At 47.2% G+C, this 19,274-nt stretch overlaps 1 protein-coding gene across 3 annotated transcripts in view; it reads right to left on the reverse strand.

The window, feature by feature from the left end:
- The window catches only part of LOC126535560 (isoaspartyl peptidase/L-asparaginase), a 263,028-nt gene that overhangs the window by 182,146 nt on the left and 61,608 nt on the right, over positions 1–19,274 (reverse strand). For all 3 annotated transcript variants that reach the window (XM_050182387.3, XM_055073205.2, XM_055073206.2), the window contains one exon: positions 8,556–8,760. In XM_050182387.3, the coding sequence (XP_050038344.1) occupies positions 8,556–8,742 (187 nt within the window). In that variant the 5' untranslated portion in view covers positions 8,743–8,760. The remainder of the gene's footprint in view (positions 1–8,555; positions 8,761–19,274) is intronic.

The following is a 19,274-nucleotide window of genomic DNA, read 5'->3' on the forward strand; positions in this document are numbered from 1 at the left end:
TAAGTAAGCTGCAATTTGTTTCTGACACGAAATAACTGATAGAATAAAGTGGCCTCGAAAGAGTGCATGTTATAAAACGTTGTGCGATATAGTAAATAGTTGGCGTGATTTGTAATCGGACGCGGTCAGCGCAGATGCGCCAGCAATCGTCTATACGAAGCGGTTCGCCTGACTGGCGTGTTTACTCATCGCTACTAACAGCACCGAGAAAACTAACCGTATTTTCCCTTAAGAGAAACATAAATGTTCAGGCATTGATTGTGCTGATGAATTTAGGCGCTTTATTACAAGCTGCGGACGCATCGGCATGGGCCCTCGTCCTCGGATAGACGGCCGGCGAGCTAGGCCTACACAGTACCCCAGCGATCGCAAGCTCGCGTGGCATGCTCGTTCGCTTCTGTCGGCGCCAATGAAATCAAATGTGCTGCAAATTGAGCGTACGATAACTGTGTACACGTTGTGCCGACTAACATAGACGCTTCGTTATACGAGCTGCAAGCGATCGTGTCACAAGCGCCACCGGTGTCGGATTCGATGGCCGAGCGAGCTGTGCCTGCCGGCTCATCGGCGGCTGTCAAAGGAGCCGTTACTGCTAACGCGGCCTTGCGGAAACACGTCTACAGTGCTTCCATAGGCGTGTTTATATCGTCATCGTTTGTTTCAAACAAGAGAGCTGTGTAAATACGTTTGCTTTCACTTTCGGTTCGAAGTTATGCAGCAATCCGAACTTCCACGCAGGGGCGCCGGTTCTGGGCGGAGCTACCCGCCGCTCGGTCATTCGTACCATGTGTCCCGAATCGCCGCATGCGGCAAGTCGCACACGACGCGCCGTACGACAGATCGCACGGAAAATCGCACCATGTGTCTCCCGTTTTAGGCATTGTTAGGAACGGCCTGCAGAGGTGCCAACATGCAAAGTTTTCTCAGCCAGCTGCAGCAGCAGGGTTGGCGTTTTCTAGGAACCGACCGTCCTTCTCCAGCCGAACGGCGCCACTAGGTCTACTGTGTCGACTTGCTTTGAAAGGACGACAAGGCGTCGTTCCGCAGCCTCTTGGCGTCCCGATGTCTGCGGCGGAGACCGACTGTGTGAGGAGGACAATGCGCCGAGTCGGCAGCTCTTCGTCGCCGGAATGCCTAGACGAGGTCGACGAACCAGGCTTTGTTAGTGAACTCGCCTACACCGACCCGGTCTTTCGGGAGCGGGGGAGTTCCCGAGCGAATGTATTTGGGCGGCACCGTCGCACGCGCCTTTCAAGACGCAAGACCCAGTTCTGCGAAGACCGTCTCACCTCGGTGGGGGCAGTGAAACCTGTGCGGAAGTGTGTGTGTGTAAGCCCTTCCGCCCATACGCGACGCGGCTACGATGACTCTGGTCGAACGCTTTTCCCTCACCTAGGGACCTAGAGAAGACAGAGTGTATATAAGCAGCAGTTTGTCGGCTGCAAGGGCATGCTCGTGAGCTCTGTGCTCGTGCTCGAGCAGCAGTGTGCTTGGAGTTTTGTGCTCGTGTGTTGTATCTTCGTCTTGCGTGCTTCATTTGCGGGTCACGCTAGACTGTCGAATGTATCTCTTGTTTTATGGTAAACATGTAAATAAATCATGTACGCCTAGTTCCTCCCAAGTTCCTCCCTACGACCTTCTACTCCAACAACTGGATGGCAGCGGCGAGATCGGCCTACGACTCGTAGACAGCAATGAGAGCTGACGGACTTTGGGACATGGTGACCGACCGGTATCCCGATCAAGTTGGAGGCGACTTGGGATTGACCACCTCTTGCAACTGACTAGATACGGCGGAGAAGGACTGGTGATATGGTGCTGCTTGAGTGGGTAAGCGTTTGGTTTTGGCTGTTAGATTTACCAGGCTTCAATTTCTCCATGCTTGTAAATTTGAATCGCTGGGGATCTTTTACTTGTATTCTGATTTGCGTGGGTATCGCAGTTAGTATTGTGTGACAGCACAGCCAAAGCTTAAAGTAGCGACCACGGTCCTATTGTGTTTGACGAGAGCTGACTTGCGGTTGTGTGAAGAGGTCGAGGTAGCCGTAGAGGAGGACTTGACGGAATCAGAAATTCGTAAAATCATTCTCGAAAGTAACAATAATTTGAAATTCATCGAACATCTAGGTAACCGAATTCTAAGTAAAAAACGGGAACAGGAAGCAATTAGGCAAGAACAGGAAGAAATGAGGCATAAGGGGAAGGAGCTAGGCAGAAACTGAAAAGCATTTCGCAGGAAAAAGGCCTAAGGAAGTAACGAGGCAGTACGTTGCTGCATTGAACAATGATATTCAAGCTTTGGAGCAGGAAACCGAACGAAGTCAACAGCGGCTTGAGAAATCTGTAGGCTGGACGCAGCGAAAGTGGGAGGAAGTCGATAGCAGATTTTGGTCGCAAGCCGAGAGAAGGAGTAGCACCTGCGAGATTAGCCGCACGTGAACTCGAAGTGCTAGCAGCTAACGATGCCTTAGTGGCAGCAGAGGCCGTTCAAGACCGTAGTGAGAGCGACAAGGTGCTGGGCCAATAGAGCACTGTAGAAGACAGCTAGGCCAGCTGTGAATGAATTGCCACAGTCACCACGCGCGTGGGTCGCTTGTAATGTTAACGAGGTTGTTAACGAAGTACAGAGTACTGCTGACCCGACAGACGCGAGCACCCATGTCGAGTCAGATCTGCGTGCCGAAGAGAAGTGCCAGCTGGACGATGCAATTGAGGGCAGGTCGCAGGATTGCGAGCTGCGTAGCTCAAGGGAAAGCAACTGCATTGTTCAGGGATCGGTGCAACTGTCCGCCAGTCTAGGTAGCCAAGAGAGTGATGATTTAGTTAGGAATCATTCGGACTGTGCGGGTGAGACAGCGATTGAGACCGATCAGCTGTGTGCCGATGCACAGCGTGAGCTGGGCAATGTAGTAGAGGGCAGTTCGCAGGAGTGCAAGTTGCGTAGCTCGAGTCAAGACTGCTGCATTGCTCCAGAGTCGATTGAGCTGTCCGCCAGTCGAGGCAAGGAGAGAGTTGATTTAAATGAAAATCACTCAGACTGTGCGGGTAGGAGAGCGATCCGGGCCGACAAACTGTGTACCGGCCAGCACGAGGCGCGAGAAGGCGGCATGAGAGGGAGTTCAAGGAGAAAGCGCCGTAGAAAGAAGCGCCGTAAAGATCGGAATGCGGTGAATAATGTAGCGCACCCAAAGACAGCGACAGTCGCAAAAAGGCAGGGCGCGAGGAAAAGAAAGGTGCGGTCGTCGTTGACGACGCTGGCGCGTCAAACACGTTCGAGCCACCGGTCAAAAAGAGACCGAGACGCATGTTCTGCATGGACGCGGACAAAGGGCACGGGGCAGTTACGTTCCCTGTCTTTCCGTCGTTCCGTCGTTCTTTTCGGAGTGCAGCATGTAGTGTGAAAGAGCGCAAGGTGGCAAGACGAGGCGAGGTGGCAGGGAGTCGCGACGCGGTCAGTCGAGTTCGTGATGAAAGGGTGGCGCCAGGACGCAAATCGGCAGGTGACTGTAACGTCTTGAAGGAGCTGATAGTGTGTCAGGCCTTTTGTTGTTCCTGCATAGCCAGAATAGCGTTCGAACCGCGACCACCTCGAGTACGGCTCAAAAGTATGAGTCAGTCGAAAATGTTTGAAACGGGAGGCCAAGAGAGTTTCCGTAGAAGGGAACCGTGTTCTTTTGTTTTATTTTTGAACATTTGAAAATTTTCGCGATTGGAGACTAAAATTTCTTCAACTATGTAAGGTGTGAGCTTTCTTTATGTTTTCGTTTGAGAAGCTCCGAGGTTTGAAAGAGGTGTCTTATGTAAACATTTAGTCTCGCGAGGTGTTAATTAACGAGTAGATAGGCTTTCTTTTTTTTTGTGAGTAACCTGAAGGTCAAGGTTATCGGTGAGAGGCCTATGGTAACGCGCGTGAGTATTAGTTAACCCTCTTTATTTTTAGAAGAGTTTTTGAATTTTCTAAGGTTAAGTGCGTAGGTTTTCAGTAAGTGCATAATTTGCACGGAAAAGCGTTCGTAGTTACATTAGCGCGTGTCCTGTGTGGACGGAAGGAAGCAGAAGGTTTATGACTGGGTTGCTCGTGTGTGTAGAGGGCGGCCGCATTCAGACTTCTCTAGTAAGCGTGTGTGGAAGTAGTCATTAGAAGACGCAATTTTTTTAAAGGTTCTGCGGAGTGCATAAGTTACGCAAGTTTAGTTGCTCACTTAAAGTACATGTCCTGTATGGACTAGAGAAAGAAACGAAAGTAAGCGTGATGAAACGTTTGCGTACGACGCAAGCACGCGTTCTGAATATAGAGACCACAAAGCTAGCGCGATTGTGATTACGTACCTGTGAAATTGACCGCACTTTTCAGTGGCACCACTACGTGCGGTATGTACGCCAATGCGATAGGATAAGAACAGGCTGTTCCTGACGTTAGGCTGCTTAATTTATGTTCGGGTATTGATGGTTGAGAGCCTTGGGTTTAGTTCTGCCACGGTTCTGCGTAAACCTTTGCTCTTGTGCAGCGCGACAGTCCGATCTGGTTAAACTCCGGGGGAACGTGAACGCTCGCTTTGGCGGCACAAAATTTTGGGGTCACAATTTGGGGTTCCTAGTTGAGAGGCTTATATTGAAATTTTGATAGGAAGCCTGGCGGGTTAACCGCTGATTCCGGGCGTTTGCACGCTGAGTAGCATTGTGTGGCCGGGATCGAATCTTCTGTGCCGGTTGTTGTGAGGTGGTTTAAGGCATTGCAAATGCGCAGGGATTGCAGAGAGCAAAGCCATATTCTTGGTCGCCAGCCATTCTCTTCCTGCCCAGCGGTTGTCAGCGCTGGACAGTCGAGATTCCCCGGCCCATGGAGGAGCTGTTAGGAACGGCCTGCAGAGGTGCCGACATGCAAAGTTTTCTTAGCGAGCTGCAGCAGCAGGGTAGGCGTTTTCTAGGAACCGACCGTCCTTCTCCAGCCGAACGGCGCCACTAGGTCTACTGTGTCGACTTGCTTTGAAAGGACGACAAGGCGTCGTTCCGCAGCCTCTTGGCGTCCTGATGTCTGAGGCGGCAACCTACTGTGTGAGGAGGACAATGCGCCGAGTCGGCAGCTCTTCGTCGCCGGAATGCCTAGACGAGGTCGACGAACCAGGCTTTGTTAGTGAACTCGCCTCCACCGACCCGGTCTTTCGGGAGCGGGGGAGTTCCCGAGGGAATGTATTCGGCGGCACCGTCCCACGCTCCTTTCATGACGCAAGACCCAGTTCTGCGAAGACCGTCTCACCTCGGTGGGGGCAGTGAAACCTGTGCGGAAGTGTGTGTGTGTAAGCCCTTCCGCCCATACGCGGCGCGGCTACGATGAGTCTGGTCGAACGTTTTTCTGTCACCTAGGGACTTAGGGAGGTCAGAGTGTTTATAAGCAGCAGTTTTTCGGCTGCTACGGTGTGCTCGTGAGCTGTGTGTTCGGACGCGAGAAGCAGCGTGCTTGGAGCTTTGTGCTCGTGTGCTGTGTGCTTCGTCTTGCGTGCACCACTTGGGAGTCACGCTAGACTGTCGAATGTATCTCTTGTATTAACGTAAACTTTTAAATTAATCATGTACGCCTAGTTCCTCCCAAGTTTTTCCCTACGACCACAAACCCTACAGCATGTCGTCAGGACCTGCAGATTTTTTGGGGATCTAAGCTTAGGAGTGACGAGAATATGCCTTCCTCAGAAATGGCAAGATCTGGAAGCTCGAGACCAACGCAGTGAGCATCGTCTTCCTTGGTGGGTTCACGTAAAAATACCTACGAAAATCGTGTTAGAAGCTTCCGCAATGCGTTAAGTGTCGGTAACTTCAGCATCATTCAATGTTATGTTGTTTGCAAGGCTGTTCCGCTTCGATATATGTAACCAAAACTTCCTTGGGTTGTTTTTAGAAAGCTTTGCATTCTGACATTAAAGAAATGGTATTTACTTAATTTTATTTCGCAGCTAAGATTTCCTCGGAGTGACGCCAGGACAGAGTGGCTTGACCGATAGCCTGATAATAGTTTTAATCGACGCTTTAAGTGCGGGATTGTACGAGTAATCCAAGGGCTTATTCGGTTGATCTTTTTTCACTTTTAGGAAAGTATTTTATGAGGCATTCATGCACGGCGCTCTTAAAGCGTAGCCACAGCTCAGTGACACCTAGGGAACTTTGGCTTTGTTTTTGGGAAAAAATGTCAAAATTTTGTTCTAAGTAATCGAGAATGCTTTCGTCTTTGGCGTTATTGAAATCTAAGAATTCTTTCATAGGTTCGTGCGATCTTGCTATAGCCAAGTTGCATTTGAAGAGAAAAATATTGTGATCGGATATTCCAGGTAAAACATCCACGGAAGGGCTCTTTTCATGAATGGCTTGAGAAACAAAAGCAAGATCAAGTGTTGTGCTGGAACTGGAATGGACACGTGTCGGTATCTGCACAAGCTGTGTGAGGTTAGAGCAGTACGCAATTTCAAGCAACATTTCAGACTGCGCGCAAGGCTGTAGTGAGCGCAGTTGTTCCCCGTTTATTGTGGGCAGATGGAAGTCACCGTACATGACAATCTTGACAATCTTGTTGTAGCGTTTGGTGCTTATTTGAAGAAATTCATTCAATGACTGAAGCATCGAAACGTCAACGCTGGGAGGCCTGTAGACTACACCGACTAGTAGGCTGCATTCACACAAATGAACAAGAATTCACGCCATTTGAACACTCGTCGCATGAGGAATAATAGTGAAGTCAATTGCCTTTTTAAGATAATTGCTATGCCACCCACTCTTGAGCCACGATCCCTCCTGACCATTATGTGAGAGCTTGGTACTACGTCTGCATTCGAGATGTTTTCGCTTGGCCACGTTTCGGTTAGGAGTGTTACATCCGGACGAAAGGCCAAGAGTAAACTTTCTAGTTCTATAGTTTTATTCCTTATACTCCTAGCATAAGCACATAGCATAGTGAGCTCTCGTGGAGGCAGGAGCATACTCAATGATTTATTGTTCTGTTTTCGCTTTGATGTGTTGTGCGCTGTGTTTACGGCCCCTGGTCACTTTCCATTCAAGGGGACTGCCTTGTTGAGTGTATCATCCCACCTGAGTAGCTTGCCGTTAACTCTTACCTTGTCGTAAGTTAACACCACTTTGGCGTGATTGTTCCTGTTTTGTTATGTGCATTCCCCCAACTTTTTAATGACGTCATCATGGAGTGCAGGCGTTTCGAGCAGGTGAAGAGCCGTATCTATCAGTCATTTGCGCGCCTTCCGAATAAGGCTGTAAGATTGTTTTGTGAAGACCTACAAGACTCTCCTGCATGGCAGCAGCAGCAGCCTTCAGAGCAGCTGACGAAGATTGTGCACCGTGAGCTGGAAGCCATGTGTCCTGCGGCTCTGTACCCATCTGTCAACGATACATGCGCTCCTATGGTCCCTCATGGTTTTCACCATGTCCAGTCACAAGCCTAGCCGAACTTGCACGCGACTGACGGTAAGACCACATGGCGCCGTCGTTAACCGTCACCAAGAAACGCAAATTATGCTTGGCATGTGTACTGCCCGAACCACTGTTGCTGTTTTCAACACTTCCGTTCTATTTGCTGGTTGTGAGCGGTGATCCCATGACTTGATCGACGATACCGCCATCTCTGTATTGGACGTTCCGTCCTCGTCTGCAGCCACCTCCTGTTCGATCACTTGCGCAGTGTCCGATCGCGGCATATTTTCAAAGATGATCGCTCATGACCTGCTTTCCAAACAGGCTCCGGATCTCTGCCAGGCTTCCTCTTGGAAATAATATGAACGTCCTGCTTCGCTGGGTCATACGAAGCTCTACGTTTGAGTACTGAACCCAACCAGGTCAGCACCACTGATGTCTGCATTACTGGGACTCGACCCAGACATGAAATAGTGTGTGCCTCACAACCTCAAATAAACCTAATCAAGCTTAGTGCACTGGATTTGATTTGGTTTTGTATTCACCAGGTCGTTATACTTGTGTTGTCTGCTCCTCGTTTCGTCCTTGTTTGTGCGCACTTCACCATGATCTGCTATGTGTAACCAACTAGCCCAAAAGCCAGTGCTCTTGCGCTACACACCTAATTGTTTGCAATAACCATGGTCTAAATTGATAGGAGAACACCTGATGACCGTTCATAGAGACCTGATGTCTGTATTTAAGTCCTTGGGCTGGTGCAAATGCTGCAGCCTTTGGTTGTAAGACCGTTTTTTCCCCAATGCACATAGCCACATGGATTTACAGATCCCACAACATTCTGGAAATATGCTCTTCAAGCGTCCCGTCCCCAGTGCAAGCTAGAGCAAGCTCAGTGCTACAAGTGTTGACAAAGCACTGCCAATGGGCTTGTCAACTGTAGTGAATGGCGACGCCCCAAGGAACCGACGCTATCCACTACACAACAGGGCTTCGCTTAAAGTGCCTTTGCCCTGTGTTGTCGGCAGATTCGCAAGATTTTGGCGTTGCCGTAGGGGGGCACTCCTAAATGGATGGAAACTGAAAACGAAACTGTGACACTCAGTGCATGCAAGTCCGTCAGAAAAGGTCAAATGAGCCAGCCTCACCAGCATTGAAAGCAGGGTGGTCCTCCATAACCCGGACGGCTGCCTCGACAGCATCGACCGAAGTGCCTCCATGCTGAAGCAGTACGTATCCCGCATCCACTGCAGCACGCAGGGCAACCATCTTTTCTTCAAGAATGGGCGAAGAGACCTTCCCGGCCCCGCCATGCACTGCCACAACTGGAAGCATGCCTGCACACGGAGTCAGCTGCAATGACAGCGGATAGAGACAAATGAGTAGGATGAAACTAACAGACAAATAACTGCAGCACATTAGCTCACTCACTGATTATTCGTGACGCACTACACATCTGCCCTTCTGGTCACCTTTCCAATTCTCTGATCGCTGAATGTCTATTGTGTGCTTCTCGTAGATTTGAGAGAATAAACGACATCAAAAAATTTAATTGTTGTTTCAAAATATACTTTTGTAGATTTAGATTTCAAAGTTACACTTCAACGTTATATTTTCATACGTAAAAAAATCTATTATCTCCAAGCAGAAGAATGAAATATGATTCTAACCTAGTCATCGTAGCAGTAATTTTTCATTCATGCTCCCTCGATGGGGGTTGCAATCACAAGCTTTGCCCAGATGGTGAGCTCTCCTTTTGTCAGCATCAGCTCATTCTTCAATTTTCACCAGTGCCCAGGGATGCTAATTCCAAGGAATCATTTCAAACTCACATTCTCAATACGTTGTCCAGGTTAACTTGTTTTCTTATGTTTTAATTTAATTCTAGGTTGTAGGAGATCACGTTCAAACAGTCACGGTCAACCAACTCGCCCACTAGTCCGTGCTCAAGAGCTTCAAGGGTGTGATCGGATAAGCAGAGTGAAGGGAGGTCCCGACTATTTCTATTTTAAAGAAATTGTTAAATTTCATACCAAGATTATTCAAAACGTCGAAACCGAGCTTATCTTTCAGCGCACACCTCTATTTCATCAGAAAAGATGTTAACAGAGAAAAGCTGGAAAATGCGGCTATTGCGATGGACGACGTTTTTAATTCGGGAGGCTAATAAAACTAATACAATATTTAACGCTCTTATAGTCTTTATACCTACATTACAGACGTTCTTTAACGAGAATATAGTGCACTCAAATGTCCGCACAAAGAGAAACCACGAACAAAAATTGACAAACTTGAATTTTGAACAAGAGGCTAAAAATTTTCCATTCTGGAAATGTTTTAACGTGTGTTGTTTCTGTGAAATTATTTGCAGATCTTTTTCGGCGCCTACTTCTCTACATGCCAAACGCGCAGTGAAAGCGTATTTAGTGACTCTTGCATACCAGTATTCATGATTTAGGCGGAAGAAATTGAAAATCGCAAAACATTAAAAGTATGTTAGTATTCACGCCAAAAAGCAATCTCTGATTTTCAACTAATTTCACCGGCATTATATACTGTCATTTGTTATATTCTATAAGCCCAGGCATGTATAATTTTGATCTAAGTAGAAATGAAGGTAATAACTCGTCATGTAAAGGCTGCGGTGTGTGCTGTCGCGCGGCCCGCCTTCTAGAATGATGCACTGCGCAAGCGTCAGGTTTAATTATGGCTTCTGTTTGTGCCATATGAGCAGCCACAAGCGCTACAGAGGGAATAAATGCGCTTTGTATAAGAAATACAAAGGCCTGTCTGGATCCCATTCTGGTGCCTCATTGAATATGGCGCTCTCTTGCTGAACAAGATGTCGCGTGTTCAACTCCCTCCATGGTGGCCACATTCCAATGGAATCAGATGCAATGACTGCCAGTAACTTAGATTTACGGAAACGTAAAGCAGGAATGGTGATATTGACAAGTGTACCTGTTTATCTTTCTCCGGTGATTGCTTTTCGCCGGATAAGAAATGGTAGCAAACATTTTTTTCAATTCCACGAACGATCACAGAGAGACAGTAAGCAAGGACAGGCGCAGTCCTTGTTTGCTCTGCCGTTCACAGCTCTCTCTGTGATCGTTTGTTCGGGCAGTTCAAAATTCTTCGCTGGCTAATATGCACCAACTAGTCCAACAACAAATTTTTCTAAAGAACAAACGGTAAACTTTATCGCTCAGTGAAAGACGCACATGCCTGATTTGGAACTTGCGCGCATGGTATCGTTGATTCTCTCTGTTGTGTATGTCCTCGCCGAACCTTGTATAATGAGATTGCATGCTCGACACAATTTCTGTAGTTGTTTCTGGAAACCACGCGGGCACCTGCAATCGCACTGGAATCTTCGACTTGTGATATACAAAAGCCGACGTACTTGAACCACTGATCAGATTTTCAAGATCGCCAGCTGTGTTTGCCGCTATCGCTGTGCTTTGAGGGTCACTTGCCTTTGTTGGCACAGGTTCTCCCAACAAAATTTAAAGTATGGGGTTTTATGTGCCGAAACCACTTTCTGATTATGAGGCACGCCGTAGTGGAGGACTCCGGAAATTTCGACCACCTGGGGTTCATTAGCGTGCACCTAAATCTAAGTACACAGGTGTTTTCGCATTTCGCCCCCATCGAAATGCGGCCGCCGTGGCCGGGATTCGATCCCGCGACCTCGTGCTCAGCAGCCTAACACCATAGCCACTGAGCAACCACGGCGGGTTCCCAATAAAAAGTTTGTTTCATAATTCACAGTATTCCTACTATGTTCTCTGTTCTTCACCGTCACTACTACGTAACATCTGGTGGAGGAGCTTGTGCGTTCATGCGCCGAAATCCCCCGCAATTTCGTGATCCAAGCACGAAACCCAAAGACAACCTCAGGGTCACCCCAGACCACCGAGTAAGCCGCAGGCTACAAAACCTGCCCCCGGAACACGGACTTCACCCGAACAGACCAGAACATCAACGCAATCCCACCGACGCCTGCCCTGCTGCAGCAGCATCGGGAGCCACCGACCTTCAGTATATCATGAACTGAAGGCCCAGAAACCTGGCTTGAGACCTATGAAAGACTCGCGACATTCAACAATTAGAACCGCGAGGAAAAGCTGCCCTATGCCTACTTCTTGTTGAATGACCCTGCTCGGACATGGTTTGAGAATCGAGATTCAACCTTAACGAGATGGGACGTGGTTTGCAGCAGCTTTCTGCAGGCATTTACGACCTGTCCTACCGAGAGAAAGGGTTGAAGTCCTTTTAAAACGTCGTACGTAGCTACCTAACGAAAAAATCGCCATCTTCACTGAAGAGATGACCCGTTTCGCCATGCATAACACGACAAGCGAACAGAAAAGAGAGTTCGTTGAGTTCGTTTCCTGATCAGGGTGGTGAAGCAACATCTGTCTGCCGGAATAATTCGTAACCCACCGAAGCCCGTCACGGAAATTTCATCGTAAGCCACGACCATCGAGAAGACGCTGGAAATGCGACCGAGAAAACATGATCGCCAAATGGCGACCCCAATCTACGAGGTCCAAGCGCTTGGCACCCACGACATGCAAGACAGAAACCGAGCAGTTGTGTGGGAGGAGCTACAGAGGATGCATAAGCGTATTTACCGGCGGGGCAGAGTAGGGGCACTTGGCCCCCAGTGCCAGAAGTGGACGGGCAAAGTATTCCATTTGCCCCCCCCCCCCCCCCCTTTTGAAAGCGGGTGCTAGCTTTCGGCTGCACGCTGGAAAATCGAGCAGCTAGGGCCAGATTCTTTTTCCTGAAAGCATTAGCCACGTGAGTAATGCTTTTCTTTATTACGTATGCCCTGTTTAGGCAGTGAGAATTCTCTTTCGTGCCTCGCCGCGAAGAGCTGTAGCATACGACGAATGGCGTGCGCCGTACACGCTGGCATTGTAGAGAAGGCCTGGTGCTGGGCACTTCCAGCGAAAACAAATTTCACGTTGCGCTTCTGGAATCATACAATGTTTTTTTTAGAGGGACCGCCTAATTGTTTTTAGAACCACAAAAGCAGCTTGCTCTATTTAACCTACGGCGAGGCGGGGGGACCAGCCACGACCAACGATGGCGTACCTTAAGCCATGAAATTCTTAGATCATCAAGTAACCGAACTATTGTGTTTATGTGAGCAAAGTATTCGCATCTCATCTTCCTCATCTGTACATATCATCATCGATTCATGTCATCATCGTATGTTACATATCATCATCACAGCCGCGCCTTCTTTGTCGTCGTAGCGCGGAATCTTCGGGAATAAAGAAGTTTCTCAGAATTGGTGGAGGATGCTCCTTGTTCTTGGATTGTAGCGCGAAGTGAACACGGACACAGAAAGGAGCCGACAGGACGAGCGTCCTGTCTGCTCCTTTCTGTGTCCGTGTTCATTTCGCGCTACAATCCAAGATCATGTCACCGTACCAACTTGCGCAACTTTCCATCCTTTTGCATTGCTTCTTGTTAACCAAGTCCTCGCACAGTTTCTCCTTGGAGCTCCGCTCGGGTCGTCGCATCGCCCCACCGTGTACTGCAATGTCCAGTCATGACCCACTCTGTACAACTAACGCCGCCGTCTTTGCCCAGCATGCTTCCCTCTAGACCTTCAACAGCCGTCAGTGCGAACTCCAAGTATTCGCTGGCTTACGCGGTGAAGGCTTTGAAGACTCGCTCGATAACTACGATCGAGTAAGTGGCTACAACAGGTGGGACACTTCTCGTAAACTACGTGACGCCCCTCTCTACCTCTTTGGCATCCTAAAACTTTGTTCTTGAACCATGAGCCCGACTGCCCTGACTGGACCACTTCCACAGAGTAGTTTCGTACTATTTTTGATGTTCCTGCTATTCACACTCAGATCGCGCAAAACAAGCTCGACCAGAGTGTTCAATTTTCCGGGGAGTCGTACACGTCATACACTGAAGACGTCCTCGCCCTGTGCCGGCGTGTAAACTACGCTATGTCAGAACGTGACCGCATCCATCAGGTACTCAAGGGTATCAACAGTATTGGCTTCAACGCCCTGGCTGCACAACCCCTACCAGTATGCCAGATGTCATCACATGTGCCAACGCCTTGAGAACTGCAATCTCTTTGCGTTCACACCGATACGTACGACGGTCGCATTCCTGAGGCACTTTGATCCATACTATCACACGCGAGGAACTGTGCTTCTGGCGCCGTCACGTCCCCTTCTGCGACCGGCTTGCGCACAATCACTAAAGAAGAGCTCGCATCTACTCCTCATGCCATGTCCTCATCATCATCATCAGCCTGGTTATGCCCACTGCAGGGCAAAGACCTCTCCCATACTTCTCCAACTACCCCGGTCATGTACTAATTGTGGCCATGTTGTCCCTGCAAACTTCTTAATCTCATCCGCCCACCTAACTTTCTGTCGCCCTCTGCTACGCTTTCCTTCCCTTGGAATCCATTCCGCAACTCTTAATGGCCAGCGGTTATCTTCCCTCCTCATTACGTGTCCTGCCCATGCCCATTTCTTTTTCTTGATTTCAACTAAGATATCATTAACTCGCGTTTGTTCCCTCACCCAATGTGCCCTTTTCTTGTCCCTTAACGTTACACCTATCATTCTTCTTTCCATAGCTCGTTGCGTCGTCCTCAATTTAAGTAGAACCCTTTTCGTAAGCCTCCAGGTTTCTGCCACGTATGTTAGTACTGGTAAGACACAGCTGTTACAAACTTTTCTCTTGAGGGATAATGGCAACCTGCTGTTCATGATCTGAGAATGCCTGCCAAACGCACCCCAGCACATTCTTATTCTTCTGATTATTTCAGTCTCATGATCCGGATCCGCAGTCACTACCTGTCCTAAGTAGATGTATTCCCTTACCACTTCCAGTGCCTCACTACCTATTGTAAACTGCTGTTGCCTTCCGAGACTGTTAAACATTACTTTCATTTTCTGCAGATTCATTTTTAGACCCACCCTTCGGCTTTGCCTCTCCAGGTCAGTGAGCATACATTGCAGTTGGTCCCCTGAGTTACTAAGCAAGGCAATATCATCAGCGAATCGCAAGTTACTAAGCTATTCTCCATTAACTCTTATCCCCAATTCTTCCCAATTCAGGTGTCTGAATACCTCCTGTAAACACGCTGTGAATAGCATCGGGGAGATCGTATCTCCCTGCCTGACGCCTTTCTTTATTGGAATTTTGTTGCTTTCTTTATGGAGGACTACGGTGAATGCGGAACCGCTATAGATATCTTTCAGTATTTTTACATACGGCTCGTCTACACCCTGATTCCGCAATCCCTCCATGACTGCTGAGGCTTCGACTGAATCAAACGCTTTCTCGTAATCAATGAGAAGCTATATATAAAGGTTGGTCATATTCCGCACATTTTTCTATCAACTGATTGATAGTGTGAATATGGTCTATTGTTGAGTAGCCTTTGCGGAATCCTGCCTGCTCCTTTGGTTGACGGAAGTCCAGTGGCGTAGCTAGGTCGTCTGGCACCCGGGGCCCATAGGTCTTCTGTCACCCCCCCCCCTCCTGGTGTAGTCGAGGAACGCGAGGACATCGACAATTTTCGGGTTTCAGCTCCAGCATACAGCCACCTTGGATACCGCGCACGTTCCCCGGGTCCCCCTCTCCTTCGCTTTCTTTCCCAGAGATCGCGAATGCAGCAAGTATACACGCTGTTTTTCCAGCGCCAAATAACAGAGTGCTGCACTGATAATGTGTGATAAGCCCATGTGCACATCTTCTCAGACTGTAAGGCTTGGCAGCCAATACAAATGCGGCATCGTGGAAAATATGACTCACGTCACAAGTAACAAAAATATCTTTACAATAAAGCTTTAATTACCAATTTTAGCGGCAATATTGCTTTTGCAAAATTGAAGCCCGACATTCATATCTTGCTCAACAACAACTTCACAAAAATCGTCGTAGGTAATATGGCAAGCAGTATTTTGTATGTGGGCAGCCCCGAACGAAAACGAAAATTAAATAGTTTGTCAGTGACGCTGATCTCCCCACCATATAAGAAAACGCTACCTGCCTCCCCGCTGCGCGGGCGCCAATGCTATGACAATTACGAGTTCTCTTCATTCTGATCAATAAAGCCTTGTTTTCATTTGCTGCTATACGGACAAACGTGATTATCCGAGCTGCGGTACCACCGCAAGATTGGGATCAGAATAGAGCACGCTTCGCGTCGATTCTTGGCGTCACCATAAAGAAAGAAAGAAAAGGCCGCGATGAAGCCCGTGCCAGGGTAAGCTTGCACTACTGCTGGTCTGCACTCGCAACGAAGAGGATTAAGGAATTAACGTCACTGGTCCACTATTTCATATTTATTTTGCTGCTGCCATATACTGGGCGCCGTCCGCAGTGCCAAAGTACTGTAGGTTGTAGCACCCAGAACGATTTTGTTTAAGAAATTTTTGTTGAGTTAATAATATAACTGAGTCCTCAATTCTCGAATTGAAGTGCTTCCTCTATAAGTACTAATTACGGGATTATTAAGGATATGGTTATTACTTAACTGCCATATTTTTCGCGCTACCGAGTTCCTACCCACGAAACACAGAACCTCTTAAAAACTTCTTGAAACGGCTACAAACGGCTATAGACGTCTTGGTCTATGACAAGACTGAAAATAGAATTCCTTCTAAACATAACCTCCGCACTTGGAATATGCTAGTATATATTCTATCTGCGGCAAAACCGACTACTGGTGTCACTAGAGTGTGCTTTGGTAAACACATTCAGAATGTCTAACTCAAGAACTTTTCTAGATCTTTTTGTCTAAAAGTGCATAAAATGCCAAACGACGTGTTAAAAGTGTGGTTACCGTCGGCCGTCGGCGTTAGCGAATAAAAGACGCCACAGATAAATCGAACTCGTTGGAAGCAACATAAGGTTATTGGCTTTGATATTAAATAACTTCTTATCAGAACTTCAACAATCAAGGGCGTGTTATTGTTTTCCATGCGGGGCGCGCACACGACGCCAGGAAGCCATTCTATGCTCGCGCAGCAGGTATACCGACAGCAGCAGGAGCGAAATGCCGGCGTTGCACAGCGGTGTCACCGAGCCACCGCGCTGCGATCACTTCGGCGACACAATCCAAATTTGTCGGACATCTCATTCTGTGCTGGAAACACTGGGAGGCAGGAAGTTTGAAAAAACGGCCACTGCCGCCCCCAATGTCTCGGTCGTGGGTTCGTTATGCCACTTGTGTGTCATTCTAAGCCGTTCTGTAGTACATTTATACTGGATATTAATTGGAGTCATTTAGCTGTGCTGATTCTGCTTGCCGTGTGTTTTGCATCAGTGCTTCGTGACATCGGCTGTATTGCGTGTTTTCGCCGACGGCTTACTGCCACAATGGCGTGATCTGCGTTCGCCGCCTTCGTGTCCCGGTGCGTCTTTGTATACGTCGCACGTTCGGACAACACTTTTTCCGGTAAGTGAAATACATTGCACTTCGTTTTTCGTCAACAATGTGAATATTTTTAGGTGTTACCCGCGACAATTCTTGATATATGGGCTCTTCTGCCCTGCGAGTTTTCGTCATTACTTTTATACGAGGGTTCTTCTTGTGTTTAGCCGTTCAGCACTACCGCGCTCCACAACTTTCGCAACAAAAGTCAGAACTTTGCCCTGCTTGTTAGTCTTTGTGGTTAACGTAGCACGAACCAACCGAAAGGAGTGCATTCGAAGACGACGCGCTGGCTGTAATGGAGTTCAGTCTGTAACCAGACTGAACTCGCCCTATTTTGTGTCCTTTTGTTCTTGCGTGTGCGCGCGTGTGTGTCAGTGACTGTGCAGTTTGTAGCGTTTCCACTTTATAGCAAAACAAAGATATAACTGCAATGTTTACTTCATCTATACAATTCCAAATTAAATCGTCTGCTTATGTACAAATTTCACTTGTGTTCTAAATAAGCAGCAAAACTTTTAACCTAGTAGGTGCTTTATCTGGGAGTGAAAACACGACAGCTTGGCATTTATTAATGAATGACTGTGACTGGGTCACCTTATTTGTAATTGCAAATCTGCCTTTCAACTGACTTGATGCTATCTTATTTTGTTCCTTTCACTCGGTAGACGGCTGGACATCCTTCTTGTACCTTGGCGCTAGCTGGATGACGGGACCTCATGATCAGTGTAAGCCAATGTACTGTACCCTCTCTGGTCCTCCCAGTGGTAAAATAGCTAGTTGGTGTCTCACAAACGGGCATTTTTTTTTGCACTGGTCCATTATAAACTGCCACTATTATAACCAATTTCTCAGTGCCAGTGTACATACGCAGTTCTAGTAACAATTAGTTTCCCTAAGCCTTACAAAATGTACCTGTAGGTAGTCATTGCTATGTAAGAACTCAAAAATTAAGTCTGCTGTGTCATACAAGTATACCATACATAAGTAAAAATTTGCTACAACAGTGTACATTACACCTTGCTTCCCTAATGCACAAATGTATTCAAGCCAGTATTTGATTAGTTTGGTGTTCTAAATGTTTTCTGTGTGATTTAGTTTCTTTACGGGAATTTACTGTACAGCATCAGCAAGCAGTCTAATTTAAGATTTATGTGTGCTGTAAAAGGTGTGCTTTGCCGCTAGAATTGATAAAACATGGGCCGAGGCTTCCATACAAGGACAAACTTCAATTTCGCTCTACCACCATCAGCACTTGGCTGGTGCTTGCAAAATGAATCACATCAGGTACCTTGTACCAGACTGTTTTTAACCTTATTGTGAGGAGATCACAAAGTGATGTGTGGAGGCGCCTGCGTCAGAGATGTAGATTGCGCTGCAACATATGTGCATGTAGAACAGGCGTGATGCTGAGGGTTCCAGCAGTTTGCTGAGGTGCTTTTAAAATTTTTTCATAACTGCAATTTTACCTGTGCTGTTTTTTATCACCTATTTCAATAATATCATTGGAGGTGTTATCAGAATTTAGAAATCTATTTGCCCTAGCCCATTAGCCTGCCACATTTGCCTTTTCACTAGGTGGGAAATTATTCAGCATGGACCATTACTTGAATACACCTTTTTGTGTGCAGTGGCTTCTCAATTGCGAGTCAACATAGATTCTCAGAATTACCTGAGGCTATAGATGCACTGATGAATTTGCTACCTATATGAATAACTTTGCATTTTCTTGCGCATACAGCATGTTAACACTTCCAAGACAGTGGGCAATGTTATCATTTGATCACATCATGAGATACTTTCAATTTTGTATGACGCATCATCCAAGGTGTTGCATCATTTGTGTGAGGTATTGCCCTAATCCAATTAGGGTCACATGAAAATATATCAACAAAAGTGATTGATCCAGCTAGGAGTGTTGCTTTGGAACAATACTTTATCACCAGTCCTCCTTTGCACGCTACCTGCTTACTGTGTACTGTGTCATGTTTAAGTTTGAAAGAAAGGCAACAGCTAGGCAGCGCAAAATGCCAAACTTGCTTTTAGTTCAACAATATAAAACGCTACTTAACTTTTTAATTAAGTTAGTACATCATTTACCTGCAGAGTGAATTACTGTTTTAAACTGATTATATTTTGCAGGAAGCTTCTCAGAATTGTGTGACAGGTTGATAAGTGGCTTTTTAGCCACAAAACACCATAAAATAATTTAAAAACTGACTCTGCTATGCAACTTAATGACTATATGCCAGGAACAAGGTCTCCGAGTTGTGGCGCTGGCTGACACTCCCAGGGTTCTACTAGAAGACATAAATACCCAAGAAAGTGAATGGGAAAACGACGCCGCTGTAGCTCAATTGGTAGAGCATAGCACGCGAAATGCGAAGGTTGTGGGTTCGGTTACCACCTGCTGCAAGGTGTTCTTTCATCC

This window comes from Dermacentor andersoni, chromosome 7, assembly GCF_023375885.2.
Source record: "Dermacentor andersoni chromosome 7, qqDerAnde1_hic_scaffold, whole genome shotgun sequence".
NCBI lineage: Eukaryota > Metazoa > Arthropoda > Arachnida > Ixodida > Ixodidae > Dermacentor > Dermacentor andersoni.